The sequence below is a fragment of the Rhopilema esculentum genome, chromosome 10 (genome assembly GCF_057945365.1).
Source record: "Rhopilema esculentum isolate cy_ngs chromosome 10, ASM5794536v1, whole genome shotgun sequence".
Classification (NCBI taxonomy): domain Eukaryota; kingdom Metazoa; phylum Cnidaria; class Scyphozoa; order Rhizostomeae; family Rhizostomatidae; genus Rhopilema; species Rhopilema esculentum.
This window is the reverse complement of record NC_142824.1, coordinates 9,319,544-9,341,813: the sequence shown is the minus strand read 5'-3', so window position 1 is coordinate 9,341,813 and position 22,270 is coordinate 9,319,544. Positions and strand designations below refer to the sequence as shown.

Genomic DNA, 22,270 nt, shown 5'->3' with positions numbered 1-22,270 from the left:
AATGAACAAAAATGAACTTTGCGCTGGAAACAATCTTGGGGACATCTTTGGGTAAATTGAAAGGCCTACTCGAGAATAAACATATAAAACACACAATATGTCGACCGATAAGACCATATGGTGAATTTCCAGAATTAAAATTATACACAATCCTATATTTTACACATCAATTACTGATGACGAATACCGTGAACTTGAATTTTTACAATCGCATTGAAAAATTAACAAATAATTCAATTAAGATAAAAAAATTAAACAGATTCGTGAAAAACTGTTGAAAATAATCGGTACTTCGTTGCAGTACCAGACTGAACGCTTTTCCCATATCAAAAACCTATAAAAAGTTTAAACGTAAGTAGGCTTAAAAACAAATAAAGCAGAATTATTATAAAAATGCTTCATAGTACCAGGACCAGAGTAATTTCACAAAGGTCCTTTTGAAACAAGAGCAAGGAAGGTGGAACAAATCAATTGATATAAGCAAAAATGATTAATCATACAGGCCAATAAGATTAATCAACACGTGCGACAGTTTAAGGTCCCAGTCAAACCGAATTCAGTAGCGAATTCATTGGAACTCGAATTCCTGACGAAATCCGATGCAAAATTACGGCTGTTATTACGTCATCGAATTCAGTTTTGGCTTTGTTCAGCACTAAGAAGCTGCGTTCCGCACTAAGTAGCATAAACTTTTGTATTTTTATCTGGTGATATTTATGCACAATTCGCCTACAGGTAACAGATTATCTGCATTGAAGTTCTGGTAGTTTTAGACTTTAGACCTTATACTTCAAAATTTTCGATCAACACTCTTGCTCCATTCTACTGGTTTTGAAACCAATTTAACTTTGTTTCTGATAGCTCATCGCAACTCTGTTACCATATCTAACGTGACTTTCAATAACTGTCTCTATTAGTGGTTGTCAGCTTTTCTTACCAAAGCCAGTGGGCGAAATCTTGCACTCAAAAGAAGGTTGCAGAGCAGCAGCAGATAGGATTCTTGCGTCCACACGAGACTAAAAGCATACCATATTTTAGCACAGTAATATCGCTCCGCAAGACAAGATACGGAGTGTATCGGTTGCGAGAGTGTATCCGGTGTAAGGTGGGCAGGGCCTAAGTAGAGCAATTACGCAGCATCCCTAAAAGTGAGCCGGTATGAAAATCGAAATGAATCCGGTGTAAGGTGACCAGGGCCTAAGTAGAGCAATTACGCAGCATCTCTAAAAGTGAGCCGGTATGAAAAGCAAAATGAACCCGGTATAGGGTTAACATGGCCTAGATGGTAGCAAATATGAATTACTACAGCTTATCTTAAACTATTAGTCTTAATTAGCCATTTGAATTGTGTGTGGTGCTTACGTTGCAATTGCTTATTTCTCAAAAGCTCATAAAATAGCTGACAGTGCCAAATACCAAAACTCAAAATCCTAAAAGCCGAAATTAATAACACATAATTATTGTCCTGCTAAATAAATAAACTTTTGTCAAGATTCGTCAAATGAAATGTCGTCAAAATAAAACGAAATTAAGTATTATCGAAATAAAAAAACAAAAAAGCCTAAACTTAATTGTTATCGTCATCCAAACCGAGATTGGCCCTTCCCAAGCTGTACGTTGGATTCTTATACATCATGTCGCCTCCTTTAAAATCCACCTGCTCCCCGTCCATGTTCGAGTACCCGACAGCTGAAATTAAAAAATCATTTTAGCTTTCCTTTCTACTCTGACTGTGAAACTCTGAAATTTTGAACAGTTTTTGACAAGGGAAAAACATGAGAGCTTCAGCGTTCATCAAACCTTTCAAATGATCATTTATACTTGAGTCAAATAACTCTTTTTCTCGCCAGTTTCTGAACAGTAACCTAAATTTTCTCAATCAATGACCGCCAATAATCCTTGCTATGGCCATTTACATCATATGAGGCAAGCTCTCAATAAACTGAAAACTCGTAAAGATAAAATTCCCGCATGATATTTTTTTGTAAGGATTAAACTGCTACATAACACGCACAGCTGTAATGAATCTTCACCAAATATCTATGCTACTGTTTCTTATATAATTCACGAAGTGAAACCAGCTCTCTGCAACTCTCCAAAATATGACATAATTTATTAACAATGAAGAACAAATTAATAATGAGATGGACTTACTCTTCTCTGGTAACCGTGTTTTCCTCTGCCTGCATTTCATTACAATCAGCACAGCTGCTACTCCAACAATTGCACCGATAACGCCCCCAACAACTCCAAGTGTGATATTTAGCTTCTTTTTATCTATGAAGCAAAAATGAGATATAAAAACAGACGAACAAGGTAACTGGAAGTAAGAAATACACGTCAGCTTTTAAAATATTAGCTAAGATTAGAAATTGTTCGGTTGTACAAAAACGCTTACTCAACCAGGCTCAAGGTTGATCAAAATAACGTCGACTACAACTCAATATAGAACAGAATATGTTTCGATTTTGCATCTTCTCTGTTCGCTCAATGTTGATACCCCGTCTATTGACATTCTTAAACCTTGGAGGGAGGAGTGACATATCCTGTCTAGACCAAAAAATGTTTCTTACTAGTTCTGTCCACATAAAGAGATTTTACATCTATTCAAAATAATTGGGAAAAATCAACTCAATCAACTTATTGGAAAATAATATATCCTGACGCATTATATTGATGCGAACAATTCTTCTAACATAAATTCCAGGTAAGTAAAGTCAACGAAAGTAGTCACCTTCATCTTTTTCTTGCTTCTGTGCGTTCAATTTCTCTGCATGAAAATGAACAAAAAAGTATATAAATTGAAGAAAATTACCATGCAAACACACGAGGCAGCTTATCAAACCTAAAAATTTAAAAAAGTTTAGCTGAGCTATGAAGACTGAATAGAAAAACTCACTTTCCTCTGCTTCTTTCTTTATATCTATTTCGCATTTTGACCCTTGAGAAAAAATAATGAATTTTAAAAACGTTGAAAGTAGCGGCTAAAAGAATCAAGGCACAGCAAAGGATGCCAGAATCTACTTCAAATTGAAAGTTTGGTAATATACCGTATACTCTCTAATGAGTGCCGGGGCGCTCATTTAATTTTTGGCTTCAGTGAGGGGGCGCTCATTAGAGGGGCGCTCATTAAAACAAAAATTGAGTTTTCGAATACAACGAGAGTTGATTTAAAAAAAATTAATATTCAATATGCATCAGACCTGTTATAGGCATAATATTTACACAATGTCACTGGAGTTTCATATGAAACAGCCTTGGCTTTATTGAATATCTTTTAACTGACAACTATTGTGATGATATGCTGGTCTTCATCTGTTTTTATGATATTTGGGGGGGGGGGTGCTCATTGAAGAAGTGGCGCTCATAGGAGAATGGGAGTTCTACGAAGAGGGGGCGCTCATTAGAGAGAATATGGAACTTATTTTGCAATTATGGTGACATCATAAGAGATCTTTTCCCAAAAAGAAAACGAAAAAAACGAACGTTCATCTCACCTCTAAATCCTTGCTTACAAACACATGTTTCAAACCCATTACGCAACAAACAAACACCATTTTTGCATCCACAAGGATCTTCACCAGATTTTCCTGCAAATATGGGTAAAAAAAAGTACAAATTAAAAGATCGATGAATAAATAGAAGGGAAAAGTATATTTTTGATAGATGCTCTTTTTCCGATCGCGATGTGATATGATGCATCTATCACTTATTCATGATAAGAGGATACGTAAAAACAGAAAGGAAAAGACCAGCCGTAGTACATTTCTAAAAAGGTTTGTTGATTAGAGATCCACAAGAGGCTGTCTAGCAGTGAATTTAACTTCTTATATAAAAAAGCTAAGAACAAAGTTATGCTGACAAATGAGAGTCAAAGTTATGCTGACAAATGAGAGTCATCCTTTGTTCCGCAAATGCTACCAATAATCTTTGAACAAGAGCCAGCATGGGTCACAATAAGCACAAAATTGGAATTTTCTTAGATATTCCTATCAAATCAAATCGTCTTACTTGTCGTGCAATTCCTTCCTTCCCATCCTTTCAAGCATGTGCACTCAAAGTCATTTACCAAGTCAATACAACTTGTCGATCGTTCAGCATCACAGGGATTCGGATTACAATTATCCAGATTTGTCTCGCACTTTGCACCAGTGTACCCTGTTCTGCATACGCATCGGTAACTTCCGGGTGTGTTGATACACCTCTGATTTGGCTCTTTGCAATTCCCCTCTCCACACTCATCAATATCTAGAACAAGAGGTTAAAACTTGACATTAATTTTGAAAGTGAAAAGTGAGAACAACTTATAGAAATAAGAACGACAAATAAGAAGCTTTTTGCTTCAAAACAGAAACTCGTGGTCATTGCCCTTTTCCCTGTCCAGCCTTGAGAAAACAAGCATAAATCTTACATTCCTTAATTCAGAATTTTAAACGACAGATTCTAAATAAAATGCGACGTGATTATCTATTTCCTTTTCTTAATGTGAATTCATATGATTGGTTTCGTTCGTGAATGATACACAATATGGAATCCATAGAAACTTTGAGCCCCAGCCCCCTATATAAAAAAGCGGTGCTTATACGCATCCGTTTGATACTAATCAAGTAAGCTTAAGAGTCTATTGCAGTTAGACATATACATCCCAGGAAATCTAGTAGAGCTAACTGTGGCTATATTATCATGAATTCCAAATTGAGGAAGTTTTTATCTCAATGCATCGATACAATATTGCAAATTTAAGAGAAGACAGCTACCCTTTGCCCGGGATAAAACAACAGAAGTCTTCATTTAATTTAATATTACATGCCCCGTTTATTTTACCTAAACGTTATTCTAAGGCTTGATGCAACGCAAGAAAAAGGACGGAGGCGTGAAAGTTTGGTGGAAATTTCATATGTCCCCGAAATCCAGAAAAATGGAAATAAATGACTTAAGACTGGTAGTAGTCATCTAGGAAGAGGAAAACTGCTGTGAAGACACCGGGGAATTCAAAAGAGGTATATTTTTTACCAATCATTGGGAGATTCTCTGAAGTCAGACTGTTGTCACCTTTGAGCAAACAAAACCATTTTAGAATTAATTAGCTTCTTAAAAAACGCACCATTAACAGAACTATGGTCATAAAACGCAACAGTGGTGGGCTGGTGGGCACAAGATAGAGTGCCTCAAAGAAGTACATTGACAGACATACCTTCACAAAATGGGCCGGTATATCTACCACCAGGTGGGCATGTACACGTAAACTTGCCAATTCCATCTACACAGGTTGCCCCGTTTTTACATGTATTGTTGAAGCAGTCATCTATGTTGACGTCACAGTTCTTTCCAGTTTTTCCAAAGTCACACAGGCATCTGTAGCCACCAAGAATGGATATACACGTGGAGGAGTTACTGCAAGGACTGCTGAGACACAAGTCGAGCTCTAAAACGAGATCACCATTAAACTCATCAGTCAATTAAAAGTTCAAAAATTTACAGAAAGTTCAACTTTAACATTGGAACATTTGAATGGCTGAGAAATTTAAATTCTTAATCAATCAGACTTTAAGGATATGACAAAAAACGTGCCTTTTCAAGAAAATGACAGATTCAGGCCTATTTCAGCCAATCAAAGATTTGGACCTTTGATGCTTTTACTTAGGCCGCGTTTGAATCAGGCATCAATGTAACATCAATTCATGTGACGTAAACTGTACATACCAGTCTCGCATCGTTTGCCAGTGTATCCTACTGAGCAGTTACAACGGAAATCTGTGCCAAGATCGATGCAACGTCCCTTCTGATTTACACAAGTATTATTGTTTGCGCACCAAGATGTAGCTAGACATGCAATAGAAAATTATGTGACATTTTTTGCCAAGTTAGAAAAAACTACATAACAAAATTTGTAGTTCCGATAAGTCTACAACGAAACATCTGGAAATAAGGTAAAAAATATAACTAAAAAACGCCAGTTGAAGGGCGAATAAAAAAGATCATTGTACACATAAGGAGAGATTTGAGAAAAGAATGTGAATAAAAAAATACGATTCGAGTAAAATACAGAAAGAGCTTTTGAAAGGGCTGTTCCAAAATAAAAAAGTGTGAACCTCAAAATCTATCGTCGTATCTATCGGAGAGCTTCTTGCTTGAAAATTGCATCAGACAAAGCCATGATATACTTACTTGAACAACAGTCGATTCCCTTTTTTCCCGGAGCACACTGACAACTATAGCTGTTAATTCCATCGATGCATTTCGACCCATTGCAGCAACGATGATTAACACAGTCATCGATGTCTAGGATAACAAAGATATCAGCATTATGATCAGTTAATCTCCCTACTAGCGGAAGCCCGCAGAAAGCCTGCGGAAAATCTGCGGAAAGCCCGCAGAAAGCCTGCGGAAAATCTGCGGTAAGCCCGCAGAAAGCCTGCGGAAAGCAAAGCATTTGGCAGGAGCATTGCATATGAAAATGTAGCAACGGCAGGTAGGGAGGCCAAAAGTCACCTGGATCATACTGCCATAGTGTAATTAGACAACAAACCTCGATTTACTTGGAAACATCACAATGAAATCTGATGAATAATATTGCAATAAATTTCATTGCTTATATTAGCAAAACTATCTAAGCAAGAAGAATTTCTATTCGTTCTTACTTATGGAGCAGTTTTTGCCAGTGAATCCCTTTGGGCATTCACAAACATAGTCCGCATTGTACGTCTGAAAGCACTTCCCTCCATTTTGGCAAGGGTCTGGTAAACACTCGTTAATATCTACGACGAAATAGCAAAGCATTACCAATGATTATAAATGTCTAAAGAGATAAAAAGCCGTGTAACATATTCAAGCTGAAAATAAAACAACAGTTTTGTATTAGAACGAAAAAAAATTGGTCCTTAAAACGACTTCGAAGAAACTTTTGACAAAATGGACGCCAAGCCCTAAGAGAAACTTTCGCTTCCCATTTTTTGATCCCAGAAGAAACATTGTAAATGCAACAAAAGAAAACTCACCTTTTTCACACTTCTTGCCCGTCCAGCCTTTGTCACAACTGCAGTTATATGAATTAATGCCGTCAATACATTTGCCGTGTTTCCCACAATAGCCAAATTCGGTGACTGCACCCTCTCCTTCGATCACATTGTCAATGTTACCAGGGTCACAATCATCAACGTCTAACAAAGAACAACGGTTAAAAGCTCAATAAAAAACTTAATTGAGAAAGAAGCTCTTAAGCAACGATTCCCCTGCAACGTTCTGTATATTTTTCATTTCAATCCATTTTCCTTCAACCGCACTTCAATAAAAACGCTACCGTATCCACTTGATAAAAATGATAATTACTAATGGCCAGTTATCCAAAGAGAAAATGGAGCCAAATAAACCTATTTTGCAAGCCCGCATCGGTAAAGCTACATTCCCCGTCACGTAATTGTCCATTCTAGAAATCCTGGCAGAAAATCTATTCTACCATATCAAGAAACAAAAGAACGACCTAAAAGAGACATATATGTATTGAGGCATGCTTCCCGGACCCGACAAAAACAACCATTCTACTTTCAAATATCAAAAGTTCTTTAAATTAAAAGTAGTAGCTACGGAAGTCGTAAGAGCTTAAAAAACCTAGTACAGTTGCAGTAGCGTGGTTGACAACCACGTGGGCGATCGCTAATAGAAAAAAACACTTAAATGACAACATGCAAGTCATACCTTGCTTTGACTGTTTTCTTGAGAATGATTTAAAAACATTTAGCCTTTAGAATGATTGCTGCTCTGAATTTTGAGGCAGGCAAGAAACTAGAGAAAGCTATAACGCCTGACAAATTTATTGGTACACAAAATCAAATTTTCGATTTCTTATACTGACTCCCACCTCCCCCTCCTCCGAACAATTTTATTTTCTAGAGTTAAGAGGTTCGGTGTAGTCCAGCGGATTTTTTCAGATAGCTATGGTATTTCCCTCTACAACAAACATTGTTATGAAGAAGAGGGGCTAGGGTGTTGTTTTTACCGGTAACTGTTAATACTTTCAGAACAACACATTTTCAGAGCAACAGGGCGTTCAAGAACTTTTGGGAGGAGTTGCAAATTCAAAGTTTCAACGTAATAAACCTACCAACTTCGCAAAACTTTCCAGTGTAACCTTTCAAGCAATCGCATTTGTAGCTGTTTATTCCATCAACACACATCTTAGTACCAGTGGCATTGCAAGGGTTTGGCGAACAGTCGTTGATATTCACATCACATGTTCTTCCTGTGAATCCCACTGCACAAACGCATTTGAAACCAGCGAGTTCATTCACACATCTGCCTGAATTATTGCAAGGCGAAGACAAACAATAGTTGATTCGTTCTTGGCAGTTCCGCCCTTGGTATCCCATGCTACAGTTACATGTATAGTTTGCAATACCATCGATACAGTTTCCTTTAATGCATGGGTTGGAGCTGCATTCATTAATGTTTGTCTCACAGTGGGCACCAGTGTAGCCAGGAGGACACTGGCAAGAAAAACTATTGATGCCATCGATACAGGTGCCACCATTCTGGCAAGGACTTGCTACAAATAATGACAAAAATCTCAGGCTCAAAACAGTAACTAAGGGAGACTGATAACCGTGAAGGTGACGTTCATGCCACAAGTACCACGTCATAGAAACTGTGCCTTGAAGTACTAGCGAAATTATGTACGAGAAGCATTTGAAGTTCAAAAAGACAAAAATTTAGAATTTATAAAGTGCTTTTTGCCATGCACGTAACATAAAAGAAATATTAAAAATGGGCCCCTTTTCAACAGCAAGGATAAAAGAGAAGTGGAGGCAAAACACCAGAGATAATATTCTTACAGTAAGCTAGAGGGCACAGATAATCGAACCTACAGGACTGTCTAGCATAGCGAGTGTATTGTAAATCCTAAAGGAGACGTCATGCTAACCACTATTTCTATCCTCAACATGGTTGATAAATGCGATAAGAAAATCATTCGGTATTTAAACAGAAATGTTAAAGGCTGGCGAAGAACTTACGAGCGCATTCGTTGATGTTCGTTTGGCAGTTGCTGCCAGTGAATCCTGGGTAGCATGTGCACGTGTACGCATTGACTTTGTCTGTGCATGTTCCATTGTTGCATATTCCCGCCAGGCATTCGTTTATATCAGTTTGGCAACTCTTGCCGGTGTATCCAGCTATGCACGTGCACTAAGGGTGAGGAATGAGTAACATAAGCTGGAAAAATCAATCACCAGCAGCAAAGGGATTCACTTCGTAATTTTTAGAATAAAAACATGCCTTTGTAATCTAACTATCACAAAAATCTAAATAACTACGTAATATTTTATCCCCGTTCAATATCTGTTAATATTTTTCAAGCTTTCGCATTTGAATGACAGTGCAAATTAGCAGACTGAAACCATATTGATTCATTCTTTTGGTGAATTCACAATTAGAAAAAGTGGCTTAGACAGCTCGTTAAAAGTTGAATGCATGGAAGGACATGATATGATGGATAGCATATGCCGTATACTTACATTGTAATCAAGGTGAATATCTGCACAGGAGCCGCCATTTTGGCAAGGGTTTGGGTCACATTCGTTGGTTCCATTATGACATGTTTTCCCATGGAATCCGGACGGGCACTGGCAAGTAAATGTATTCACGCCATCTGTGCATGTTCCTAAGTGAAATACAATAATAGGTATTGGCTGCAGGGTCTTAGGGCTTCTTTAATAATCCTTAAAAATTCTTATAAATTTCAACCGAAAAACTTTACTTGAATTGCAGGAACGCACATATCCAAAAAGGAACCCTTATGAAGCAAAATTACACTGATATAAGTCAACGCTTTCCAAATTAGATATCATTACAAACTTCCTTGTAACTTCTCTTATCTTTGAATGGCCATATTTCGGCTCTGCTTCAACCGTCTGTCTGTCAGTATTCAAGAGAGATGAAAGATCTTCATCCTCCTGTTCCATCGTGAGTAAAAACTATAAGCTCGAAAGTAAAAACATAAAGATACGACGGTTCAAATACGATGTAGACCTACCTCCATTTTTACAGGGGTTTGGACTGCAATCGTCGACATCAACTTGGCAGCTACTTCCAGTGAACCCAGCTCTGCATTGACATGTGTAGGAATTTATTCCATCGAGGCATTGACCTCCATTTTGGCAGGGGTTGCTGCTACATTCATTTATATTAACACTGCAGTCTTTACCAGTATATCCAGCCAGACAACGGCATTTGAAGTCGTTTACTTGATCCTAGCAGTTGAAGGTTTTAAGTGAAAGTGGGCAGTGTACTTTAAACTTATTATTATGAGTTAACATAAATGGTTTTATCTTGTGAGGAAGTAACAGTATCCCCTTAAACTTATCATATTCAAAATAACATTTAAATACTATCATAGAGTGTTCAATTCCCTATTTTTCAAATACAGCCTCTTGAAGCTGAATATTTACTTAGCCGATAACATAAATCAATGTGAGGCCTACCACAAATGGGGGTACCCTACAAATAATTGGACAGTGTTCACAATGAAGAAAGGTATGCGAAACAAAGATTCACGTTGAAATGTCTTACCTTTTCTTTCAATAATTCTGGTTTTAATAAATACTTTCTATAACAATCTGAAATTCATAACGATATTACCACAAAATATTTGTTATCTAGCCTTATCCCCATACGAGCTTATATTACCTCACAAGTTCCACCGTTTTTACAGGGGTTAGATGCACATTCGTTGATATCTATAAAAGAAAAGACACTTTAGTTGTAAATTCTTTTCATTGCTGGATGACGAACGATGACGATGAAAATCACATAGCAGGTAGAAAATTAAATGTCTTTGATCTGAACATAATTTATGGCTGGCATTCTGAGCATAATAAACGAAGGTATTGCTAAATCATCGAGCTTTCTCTATGTCTAAAATAAAACTGTAGATGGAGCTTTTTTTTCATCGTGCCAGAATTTCATGCAATGTACTTCTATGTAACTAAGAATGCTCTTGAGAAGCGCTTTTGGAAGTAAATGACAAAGACAAATGATGCTTTGAATTTTTAAAAGATAACAATCGCATAAAATCTTTCACAGTTGACCAGATATCTATGGTGCTTGATACGTATTCTTAGCCATAAAATGTGTTTTAGCCTGCCCTGGATTCTTAAAAGCTTTTAAAAGATATGGCTCTCAGAAAACCTGGGCATAAAGTTACTTTCACTCTGGTTTCTTTTAGATTAACCGGTATCTGATACCCAAAAAGCTTTTGAAAACATTCCCACGTTTACATCCCAACTTCAAAGCGTGGCCTTGTACATGTTGAGCATATTCACATCTGATTTTTGCAATTATGAACCATATTATGTAGACAGAATCACATTGTAAATTGCAACAAAAAAGAGTAGCCACATCATTCCATACAAGTAATCAAGTTGAAATAGAGTGTAAATTTGTATGTTACAGCTTTGAAATTCTTGGCACAAAAGATTTATTCGAATGTACAGAATGCTCCAGCAACAAAATCAATATGTACCTTTATGAAGCATAAGGATAGAATAGGTTAGGAGGTAGGTTATTATCATACCTGTTTGACAGTTTTTGCCATTATATCCAGGAAGACAAGAGCAGTAGTAATCGGTTCTTCTGTTTACGCAGGTAGCACCATTTAGGCAGGGGTCAGGGGCACACATGTTGATTTCTACGAGAAAGGTGGGATACTCATGCGAATCATCTAATGGCAATAACGGATAATCGTGAGCAAACACTGTGATTGTACTGTAATGCCTCGAACAAACGCCCCCTTCAAATGATAGCCTTCCTCGAATAAGCGCCCACCCTAGAGGTAAAGTTATTGAATAAGCGCCCATCCTTCAACCTTCAGAAACGGGCGCTTATTCGAATTTTCAACGAAAACATAATTTTCACAATTTTCAATGAATTGGAAGGCAACTCAACAAGAAAGATCAATGAACAACACAATTTGCACCCAAATGTACTTTTTAAAAAAGCGCCCCCTCGAATAAGGGCTTCCCTCGTATAAGCGCCCACCCTGGAGCCGCAAAAATTGAATAAGCGAGGCATTACGGTATACACTGTGAATGCACTACAAGGTTCAGAATAATTCATAGGAAATCTTTTTACGCCAATGAGCAACGTTTATCTCAAAATTCGAGGTACAAAATTCTTTGTCCAGTGAGCTTTTATGAAAGGAGCTATGAAAGTCCTAGCTTTTAGAAAGTAAAACGTTCAGCTTGATTATTTAAAACCTTTAAACTTCTAACCCCCGTCAATATTATGCGCATCAAAAAGTTCTGGATAAGAGAGGTTAATACTGTGAAAACAGAGGGTGAATTCCCTGGTTGACAGCCCATCATAACTGCATAGCAAAACCTATTGCTTGAGACAGTTACTTCCAATAGAATGATTTAATAGAAGTAAACGATTTTTGAAGTTACACAGTCAAAATTGGTAGAGTATGAATGATAACTTGGTACAATAAATCATAGATCGAGCAAATCTGATGTTTGTGTGTCTGCTATGGTTATGAAAGACTACGACTCCAGAGAATACTTTGAAATTCTGAATCTAATCATATCAAGCGGTAATCCTTCAAACAGAACTCCATAGTAAAAGCATCCGACATTGCAAAGCTGAAAATTACATGCTGGTCCAATGACTGTATAATCAAAACTCTTCAAATTCACTTGTTAACCGACAAAAAAACGATGGCTAAATTGAGATTTTTCTACCGCTTTGAGAAAAATGTTTTCCGGCAACATTTGAGAATACATAAATCCATGATACCATTGAAAAAGAACTTTCAAAAGCAAGGACCGGGGAGCATATTACAGATGGAGGGGGCAAAAAGGTTTTTTTTCGGGGGGGGGGGGGCTAAACATTCTAAAAACCAAGAGTAGGGCGTTCTAAGTACATATTGGAAATCATTGGGGGGGGCTAAAGCCCCCGTAGCCCCCGCTTCTGCGGTCCCTAATTGATAATAATCATTTTACCAGTTTCACACAAGGTTCCAGTGTAACCAGGAACACAAGCACAGCTGAAAGCATCTGTTCCTGTGTTGGAGCACGTCCCACCATTTCTACAAGGGCCGCTTCGGCAGCTGTTCAGGTCCTTGTCGCAGTTCTCACCAGTCCATCCGCTGTTGCAGACACAATCAAGACCAGAAACACAATACCCGTTTACTAGAAAACAAATACGCAAAAAGCGAACATAAGAAACAGTTTTATTGACTTTTCATAACAAAGAAATTGTGTGATTGAAGAGAACAAAAATTATTTTCAGACTTGATTGCGTCATCAATGAATTAATCAATTTATCAACTCTCTTATCAACTACTTTCAATATATTTTACGATAAAATTAAAGGCTCTTGCGCAACCGGAACGCTTTGCGACTATTATCGGCCTAATATCGTACTGCATGAAAATACAAAACACAACTGCCACTAAGCAATTTTTCAAGACAACTGCCACTAAGCATGCCGGTTGCGCATAAGCCTTTAATAAAACAGGAATCTTATGAGATCTCAAGATACACGGTCTATTCTCTTTGATATGTGGGCATTAGTCAGCGCCCACGCCAAAAACTGCGCAGAGACTTGTGAAAATTTTCTTCTAGGTTAATTCAGCCCACGCAGTTATATTCTTATTGACGTCAGCCAATCTTCAAGTTTGACAATTAATTCTATATATCATATATAATTTCCTGTTTTTCATAGATGCCAAGAAGTTAAAAGAGAAGTTTTCTGTAAAAGAGGTTTTCAGTCCTTATTTCCAGTAAAGACCCGTGAAAAGGTTGAAAAGATACTGCGCAACTCACCGCAACCGGTCTTTTTAATGCATTTATTACAGAATACTCCAGTCCAGCCGCTGACACAACTAGAACAAAAAAACAGCACCTTCAGCCTCACCAAGACAAACGACATAACCCAGACATAAGGTGACACTGAGTATTCAAAATATTCAATGACACCAAAAGACTGATAAGAAATTGCTCAATAGGGTTGCCAACACAGAATTCGCCCAACCAAATAGGCACTCACTTGTTAAGAGGGAAGGAGCTGAAACCCCCAAAATCTCTCTGAATTTTAACAAGAGGGGCTGAGGCCTCTGAGCTCCATTGAGCCCCCTGCGCGTAGCTACGGTAACGGTAACACTGGCCGTAGCTACTCAAAAACTATAACAATCCTTTTGCTCAAAAAAGTTCTCTTTTTAAGTTATTGCCCTTGAGCAATGGCACCCGTGCCCCCCCCCCCCCCTTAACCATTCTAATCTTGGTACGGTACTGAGGAGTAAATTGGATTTAAGTCTGTTTGCTCTTTCTCGCATAATCAATTGATCAGAGGCTTTTGTCCTGTTCAATCAAAACTTTTATTTTTATTAAATTCAGTGATTATATTCAACAATTTACTGCATTGTGGGAGTAATTTTTCTTGTAACCAACACTGAGTTGGAGACTGATTTATCCTAAAAAAAGTAAATTTGACTTGCTCTGTGGCACAACATCAGAGAGACTAGATCTTTTCGTTTGCTCTATGTTGTTGACTTTTTCATAGAGGAAAATGTATTATTAAAATTAGATACTTTTCTCTTGAATAAGCAAACACTTGGGTGACAACAAAATACATTGCTACTAATGAACAACAGGCGTTTAAGTTGTTGCAGATGACAAGCAATACTCACTTGCACTGATTTGGTAAATTGCATGACCCATGGGACAGATCACAACCAGACAGGCAGATGGCTAAATAAAAAATGCAGACGATAAAGTCAGTTGCCTTAGAAACACTAACATTCAGTAATAAAATGTTTCAATAAAATCATCCAATTAAAAGGTTTCAAGAAAAAGAAAAAGTCCCTGACACAACTCGGGGTGTATTGACAAACAACCCAAAGACCTAAATTCGGCTTCCAATACTACAAATCTTTGAATGAGCGCCGACCATCTAATAAGCGCCACCCTTCGACTGAGCACCCCCTTCAAATCAGCGTCCCCTTAAGCTGTTAAAAGCTTCCCCTCCCATATATGAGCGCCCCTATCTCAAATATGAATCCGGATGGTAAAGAGAATGGTGAAGAGAATGGTGAAGAGAATGGTGAAGAGAATGGTAAAGAGAATGGTAAAGAGAATGGTGAAGAGAATGGTGAAGAGAATGGTGAAGAGAATGGTGAAGAGAATGGTGACGAGGATGGTAAAGAGAATGGTAAAGAGAATGGTGAAGAGAATGGTGAAGAGAATGGTGAAGAGAATGGTGAAGAGAATGGTAAAGAGAATGGTAAAGAGAATGGTGAAGAGAATGGTGAAGAGAATGGTGAAGAGAATGGTGAAGAGAATGGTGACGAGGATGGCTAGGAGGATGGCGAGACGAACGGTTATGGTGGTGATGATGATGAAGAAGTGAACATATTAACCTTAAGTAGAGAACTAACGATTCACATTTAAATAGAGCAGAGATCAAACTAATTTTTCAAACAAAAATTTGCTACATGCAGTCTGGAAAAATAATTAAAAATTTATCAGCGCCCCCTTTGAATGACCACCCCGCTTTAATGACAGCCCCCTCCTCTAAAGAGTCGAAAATGTCTCATTCGAGACATTATGGTATGCAGGTCCCTGAACACAGAATTTTTATGTGCGGCTATGATAACGTTTTCAAGAATTACTTGACCTTTAAAGTAAAGTAAAAGTCATCAAAAGAGGTGTGAAGCAATTTAGTACTGATAATCCAATCAGTGCCCTGGTACATGAGAACCACTAGAATCAATCCTATTTGGGATAAGGGGTGCAATAAGACGTTTGACTTTTATAATAAAGGAAATATATTTGACTTACGCAAATGACAGTTGCTCCCTTTCCACCCCGTATTGCACTGTTTACTGCCAGAAGCTGGGTCACATGTATAATGTCCAGATGAATCGTCCTTTGCAACACAGTATGTAAAACAATCTGGGCCGTAGTAATTCGTAGCGCACCAAGCCCTGCAAAGGAAATTATCTATTGATGCAAGGTACAAACTGAATTATGGACTAAGAGTTAAAAATCTTGTTCCAAGATCGTAGAAAAACAAAATGTGGGAGTCTTCTTTGCATAAAGTGTCTGTTTTAGGAAGAGATTCATTTTATTCCATGCTACCCCCCAACCTCAATTCTTTGAAATGCTTCTGAGTTCCCTTTCTAGGGTAAATATGGTACTAAGTTAGTGGTCCACTACATATGTCTTGGGCGTTGTGGTACAGAAATGAATATTCGAGTTGTGGCTGGGTTAACAGCTCAAACATTAATCGTATCATCCTCTTTTCATCTCTAAGAAAACGATAAAAGTGTCCACTACCTAGCAAGAAAACCAAGGCTTGAACGTCGCCCGGTTGCGTAGAAGCGCTTTGAAACTGCGTTGTTTTCGTCCCGCCCCGCACTTATATACACATTCATGCGATAAACGTCGATCTTTTCATCCGCGCTACCAATACCAAGAAAATTATTATGATCATCATCCCAAACATTAGCCAACAAACCAAATGCACCCTGAAAAGAAAAAGGTAATGTTAGCCAACCGGCTATTCTTCACGAATAATGGATGGTAGCCCTAGCTACGTCATTTCATGACGTACGAACATGAGACGAGTTCCTTCATCACTGCTCCTTTATTTGCTTCACATTTCAAAACAAATTTGACAGTTGAATCACCTCAGCTTAGATTTGATTCATGTTGTAACTTTTTTTATGACTTCTGATTGCATGCATTATAATTAAGCCGATTTTAATTAGCCTAAGGTATAACAAATTCAGACAAATAGCGTACATCAAATTTAATATTTGCGGAAGGTTAGATCCTGCACGCAGGCTAATTTTTGCACCAATCGAATGAATTGAGTGAGTTGAATGAATAGAGAACTATTTCCTATGACCACGTCTACAACAAACGCTTATACGCAGGTAAAGGGGGTACAGTTTGGAAATTTGACCATCAAAATACATACAAACTCAACTAGTTTGTACTTACACTCTCCCTCCCCAATCGCTAAAGAATTAATAGCAGATTTTTTGGTAAATATTTATAAATATGAGCAATTAAATCATTAAAAACTTTGCTCTTTTATTCTGTTTTGTTGTTTTTGCATATAGCATGATTATCGAACCAGTGTCGTAAAAAGGATTTTTTCAAAGGGATGCGAAATTGATGGGCTTTTTATCTGACACTGCATTTCGATAAAAATAAGATTTTCTTAAACCCTCTTTCAAGCGACGCTTTTAACTTCCTGACAAACAGAGATCAATAGACACCCTTTAAACAAATGGGAGAGTATATACTGAAGATCCAAGACATCAGAGGTCAGAGAACGCCTAAGCCTTCCTCCTAACAAAATCTCGTCCCATCTGCTTCCCACGGACATTTCCTTGTACCTTCTCAATAAAATTTTCATATAAATGCAAATTAAGTTAGATTATCTATTGTCTGGTCTTTGCATTTTGTCAAGAAAAAAGAAACGTTAAACGGTAAAATTTCTCTCACATAATATACTTTTGTCAAGTTATGCATAGGCCATCCTCGAAGCTATTACTTTGTTTCAAAACCTTCCTCTGCCTAACAGCCGTGGAGCCGTAGTGTTTTCTGGACTTTGCACGACATTCAACCTAGATTCAGCCCAGGCACTCGAACTGGACTTTCTTAACCCGGGATACTCAGGTCGGACTCATTTACACATCGAAAAAGAAATCTGGGATAGTTTGAGCCCAGATAAAAAAATGTTGTTTGAAGACAACTTTGACATTTCTTTTTATAAACATAAACATATGGATAATAATTAAATGGGACGAAAGACAGAGGTAATATTGCACTTTCTTAACTCCTTTCATCCAGGCAGTGTATGACTTATGCATCCACGCGCCCTCTGATTATTCCACTGCAAACTGAACTAAAGTTGCACATTACCTGCCAACGGTCGACAGCCGTCCACCTTATTGGATTGTAGAAATTGGAGCCAAGCTTGTGACCGTATCCAGGAAAAGTGAAATCGTCATCACCGAGAACATATGTGACTTTGAACACTTGACACTTGCTCCAATCTTTGACGGGAAATGTAGTAATACAGAATTGAAACCAGTTCTCGCATTCATTGAAACACCACCAACTACCTAGGTTGTCACAGCATACACCATCATAATCCTTATGGCCACCATTGTAGTAGTCAATGGGCTGCAATGTTACCACAACTGCACTGAAAACAGCCTAGGCGAAACAGAGAGAACTGAAATTAAATTGGTCGTTTTATCAAGTCTCGTAAAAATATAAAGATATGATCTATAACAAGGGCGCTGAAAATGTGTTAGAAAAATTATTATATACTCATCATTCGCCTAATCTCTTACTCTTTAAAAACCAATTACAGAACGAAATCTCACTCTCGTTTAAAGAAGGTGTATCGGGCATCACTGATCAGCATTTCAAACATTGGCCAAAGACAGGGGGTTAGGATGGAATGGGGAAAACGGGCCAATCCTAGGATAAAGGCGGCATTTATATGAAAGGTGCCCCATGAAAGAATACGTTAGCAAAACCTGTACCCCTAGACACAGTATTTTTTTGGCACAATCAATATTTACAACTTTGTCATATTTCAAATACCATTTACTGGCAATAACTGCTGTAAACGTTGTAGTTTGTATTTTCTTAATTCATTTCGAACTTAGCACTGCAAAAGTCGAGCTGTTAATACATTTCTAAAATACTATTCATTACGCTTCCTATCCGGTTGGCATATGTTATGTTTCAAAGCAATAATCACTTCCTGGAAATCCTTTTCTTGGTTTTGTGAATGAAATGTACCAATGAACGACCTTAACCCTAACACTAAAATGAGAAAGTAAACTATATCCTTTTACAAAAAATTCTGCTTAGAGGAAAAGCTAGGTTGAATTTACAAAAAATTTGATAAAAGACTGCATTAGAGGAAAAACTAGGTCGTGCACAAAGGGATCCATACATTACATTGTAATTGGACAAATACATATCGCGACGTCGATATTTATCTATTAAAGCGCAAAGCGAGAAAAAAACTGCAACATAATGCATAAACAAACACAGGCTCAGTCCAAGCTACCTTGAATCTTTTGATGTTTACATTGATCTCTGTTTAAACTGAAGAGGCCCTTCACATGATGGAATGAGACAAGACACACTCAAGGTTTCACATATCGCCGTCTTCGCTAAGGTTGATTAAACTAACAAAAAGGTTAATGCCGGATATCAAGCTTCATTCATTGTCTAATCTCAGGATTTCTCCCACTTCTTTCATTTTCAACGAAGCTTGCCACAGAAGGAGAATAAAATGACCTTCAACTTACAGACAAGGGGCCACAGGCAAATACAGAATTTACAGGACTATAAGAGTTTGGACAACGCCATCCATATTTTGATAATTAAATTTAGCCAGTAAAGTCCAATGTTGATCTGAAAAATATATATCCTAAGGCTTCCATTGTATGTATAGCCAAAACTATATTATTGGTCAAGCATCCATACAAAGATTTGATATTCCAAAGAAACATGCCAGGTTTTTGTAATGTTAACTACGCAAGGACAACAACATGGTGTACCCCAATAAAAGGCATGTGTCTAAAACTTAAGTTAAACACAGAGATTTTTCTACATTGAATCAAGCATAGTTTTTTCTACTCTATTGTTGTATTTTTTGAAGGGTGAATAAAATCATTTACTTTTATTTCAAAGTACTGTCAGTAAAATATTTCTGAACACACATTATTAGATACTGTGTTCCAGAATATTGTTGTGTTGTGCTCTAAATGACAGCAAAGGTTTACATAAAAGCATGAAAAAACTGGTAAAATTGTGACATCAAAGTTTTGCTTGGCCAGCAAATTACCTGTAGGATATCATTCTAGTTGTTGTTTCTTGTAAACATATAGATGCATTTCACTAAAAATGTTGCAATTCTTATTGTTTAATTAAGCAAATTAAAAAGGTGAAACTATGTCCACAAATAAAAAGCACTTAAAACAAATATTATAAATACTTTGCCAAAAAGGGTTTTTTATTCTAATAAAATTTGAAATAAATGTTAAAAATTTGATAAAAATTCTGATTGCACACTTAGGTCCACTCTTCAATCTTCAATCGTTAACTCCTAAAGGCTATACAACCAATCTGGAGTAAAATCAGTCTGACAATATTTAGCAAAACATGATAATTCTTTGCTCCTTACCAAAAGTACAACAGATTTAAAAACCAACTTTGAAGGAAAACCCAGCTCCTTCAAACACCCATATTTATAAATGCATTCAAAAAATACCTGGATACCTTATGCAACATGTTGACTTTGCATTAAATCATCTGACAATACACATTTCAATGATGAGTTTTCTGGTGAAGGAAATTTTTGAAAATATTCCCCAAGAGGTAACTAGTGCTGGACCTATCATTTCATTGTACAGGGGTAAAGCAGCTAGGGGTGCCAGAAGGAGGTGAAGTGCCCAGGAAAAGATGGCTAGCAATGCTAAGATTCTCCCACCAGGGGCTGCACCTCTAGTTATAAAGTGGGGGCACAGACAAGAAGATGTTTGGTTATAACCCCTTAATATTGTTTTCTGTGAAGTCATCTGGCCATATAGTCCAAGGCATGTACAGCAGTGACAGTGCCAGCAACTGTAGAGTGGAAGGTTAATGGGCATGACTCATGATATCCTGCCCTTTTGTCTCATTTTGGCACATTACAGAATGTGTATTTTCCTTGGCAAATCTGAAATATGAGCCAACCCTACCTACTGCATTTTTATAAATTTTTGAAAGAACTGTGTGTACCACCATTTGACAAAATGATGGAGGGGTAACTACCCCTTATCCTTCAACTTATGTACAGTTTGATATGAAAATCAGTTACCCTTAGGCAAATGTAGGAAGGCCTCATCTTTTTTACTAGCTTCCTATTTCTCTTTATAAATTGCATATTAGGTACCAGGCTTTAAGGCTAAGGATAGTTTGGTTATGAAACGGAGAAAAAATAATTAAATTGTGTACACTCATTTACAGACTGAAAAAACAGTAAAAGACGACCATGAATAAATTGGTCAATATTTTTGTTGGGCGGGGCGGGAGGTGGGGATGGTATCCATTGGCAAGGCACCTGCATGTAGATAAACTATTCATTTTAATTCAGCGAGCACCTTTTAAACATGCAAGTTATTCACTAATGGGGTAACCAACCTAGAGGCTACCAAAAATATCCGGTTTCAGGTGCTGCCACAAAAATGGTGATAGAACCGCACCACCTATCCAATGTGGCCTACGTACAGCCTACGTTGTGGCAGAAGACAGGAAAATATATCCGATGTAGCCTTACCGCCAAGTAGTTTATTCCACATGATCTGCGGGAATTTTTTTGGTGACATTCTTAAAATTTTGTCATCTTGTTTGTGGAACGGAGACAGATGTCCGAAAACAAGCTCAACAACTGAGCGGGCGAAATTGTAAAAACAAATGGGGTCATATCACATGAGCGCTACCTCGTTGGCGAACACCTCCCCCAAATTCTTCGAGATCAAGATTAAGAGAACGAATAGACCTACTCACCCTGACAATAAAACAGCAAAGAAAAACAAGTCTCGTTGCCTTGCATTGATACATGGCAGAATCGTCAGTGTTTACAAGATCTCGGACTCTGAAGAATCCTCAAGTCAATCCGACGACCGACCTTCGATAAAACGTGCGATCGCAAAGGAACTACCTCCTCGGTCACTTCAGTATTACACAATTATGTAAAAATCTGTCAACAGCTCTAATATTTGGAAAATGTTTCAAGTATTCGACGGCTAAATAATCCTCCAAAATAAGTAGGACAGGTTCGTTCCCAATCGAAAAATACTTGTGTTATTACCGTCTTTGTTACCGATTTCAATAAGATTTAAATGAGAGAGAAAAAAATGTCTATCACGTGGAATGTTCCTTTCATGACAAAGGGTGACGTCAGCCGCCTATTAGTATTACCTCATCGCACTGAAGTGTAAGATCAAATTACTGATTCAAAGTATGATTTCTTTCACATTCATTCTAGTTGAGTGACGCTATGAAATAGCATGAATGGAAGCTAACAAGAAATATTTTCCTTAAAGCAACTTTAGCGGACGGCAACTACACAAAATTATCTCCTGTATTAATTTGATAAGCGTACCCTCTAAATAAGCCCTCTCTCAAATAAGCAACTCTCTTACACTTTCAAGAAGTAAGTAACCTAATTCAATAACTTTTTATCCATTTATTGG

General features: G+C 37.5%; 1 protein-coding gene across 1 annotated transcript; it reads right to left on the bottom strand.

The window, feature by feature from the left end:
- Nucleotides 1-100: 100 nt before the first annotated feature.
- Nucleotides 101-21,916, bottom strand: LOC148959284 (uncharacterized). Its single transcript, XM_089110497.1, has 24 exons — nt 21,582-21,916; nt 17,928-18,224; nt 16,329-16,519; nt 15,831-15,976; nt 14,681-14,741; nt 13,818-13,876; nt 12,993-13,181; nt 11,567-11,680; nt 10,681-10,730; nt 10,028-10,244; nt 9,510-9,655; nt 9,009-9,180; nt 8,102-8,542; nt 6,999-7,160; nt 6,642-6,758; nt 6,169-6,282; nt 5,704-5,823; nt 5,195-5,425; nt 4,012-4,248; nt 3,498-3,590; nt 2,900-2,941; nt 2,735-2,770; nt 2,155-2,277; nt 101-1,689 (listed from the first exon to the last, which is right to left on the bottom strand). The coding sequence occupies exons 1-24, from the start codon at nt 21,633-21,635 to the stop codon at nt 1,568-1,570; spliced, it is 3,534 nt and encodes a 1,177-aa protein (XP_088966623.1). The 5' UTR covers nt 21,636-21,916; the 3' UTR covers nt 101-1,567.
- Between the last annotated feature and the right edge of the window lie 354 nt (nt 21,917-22,270).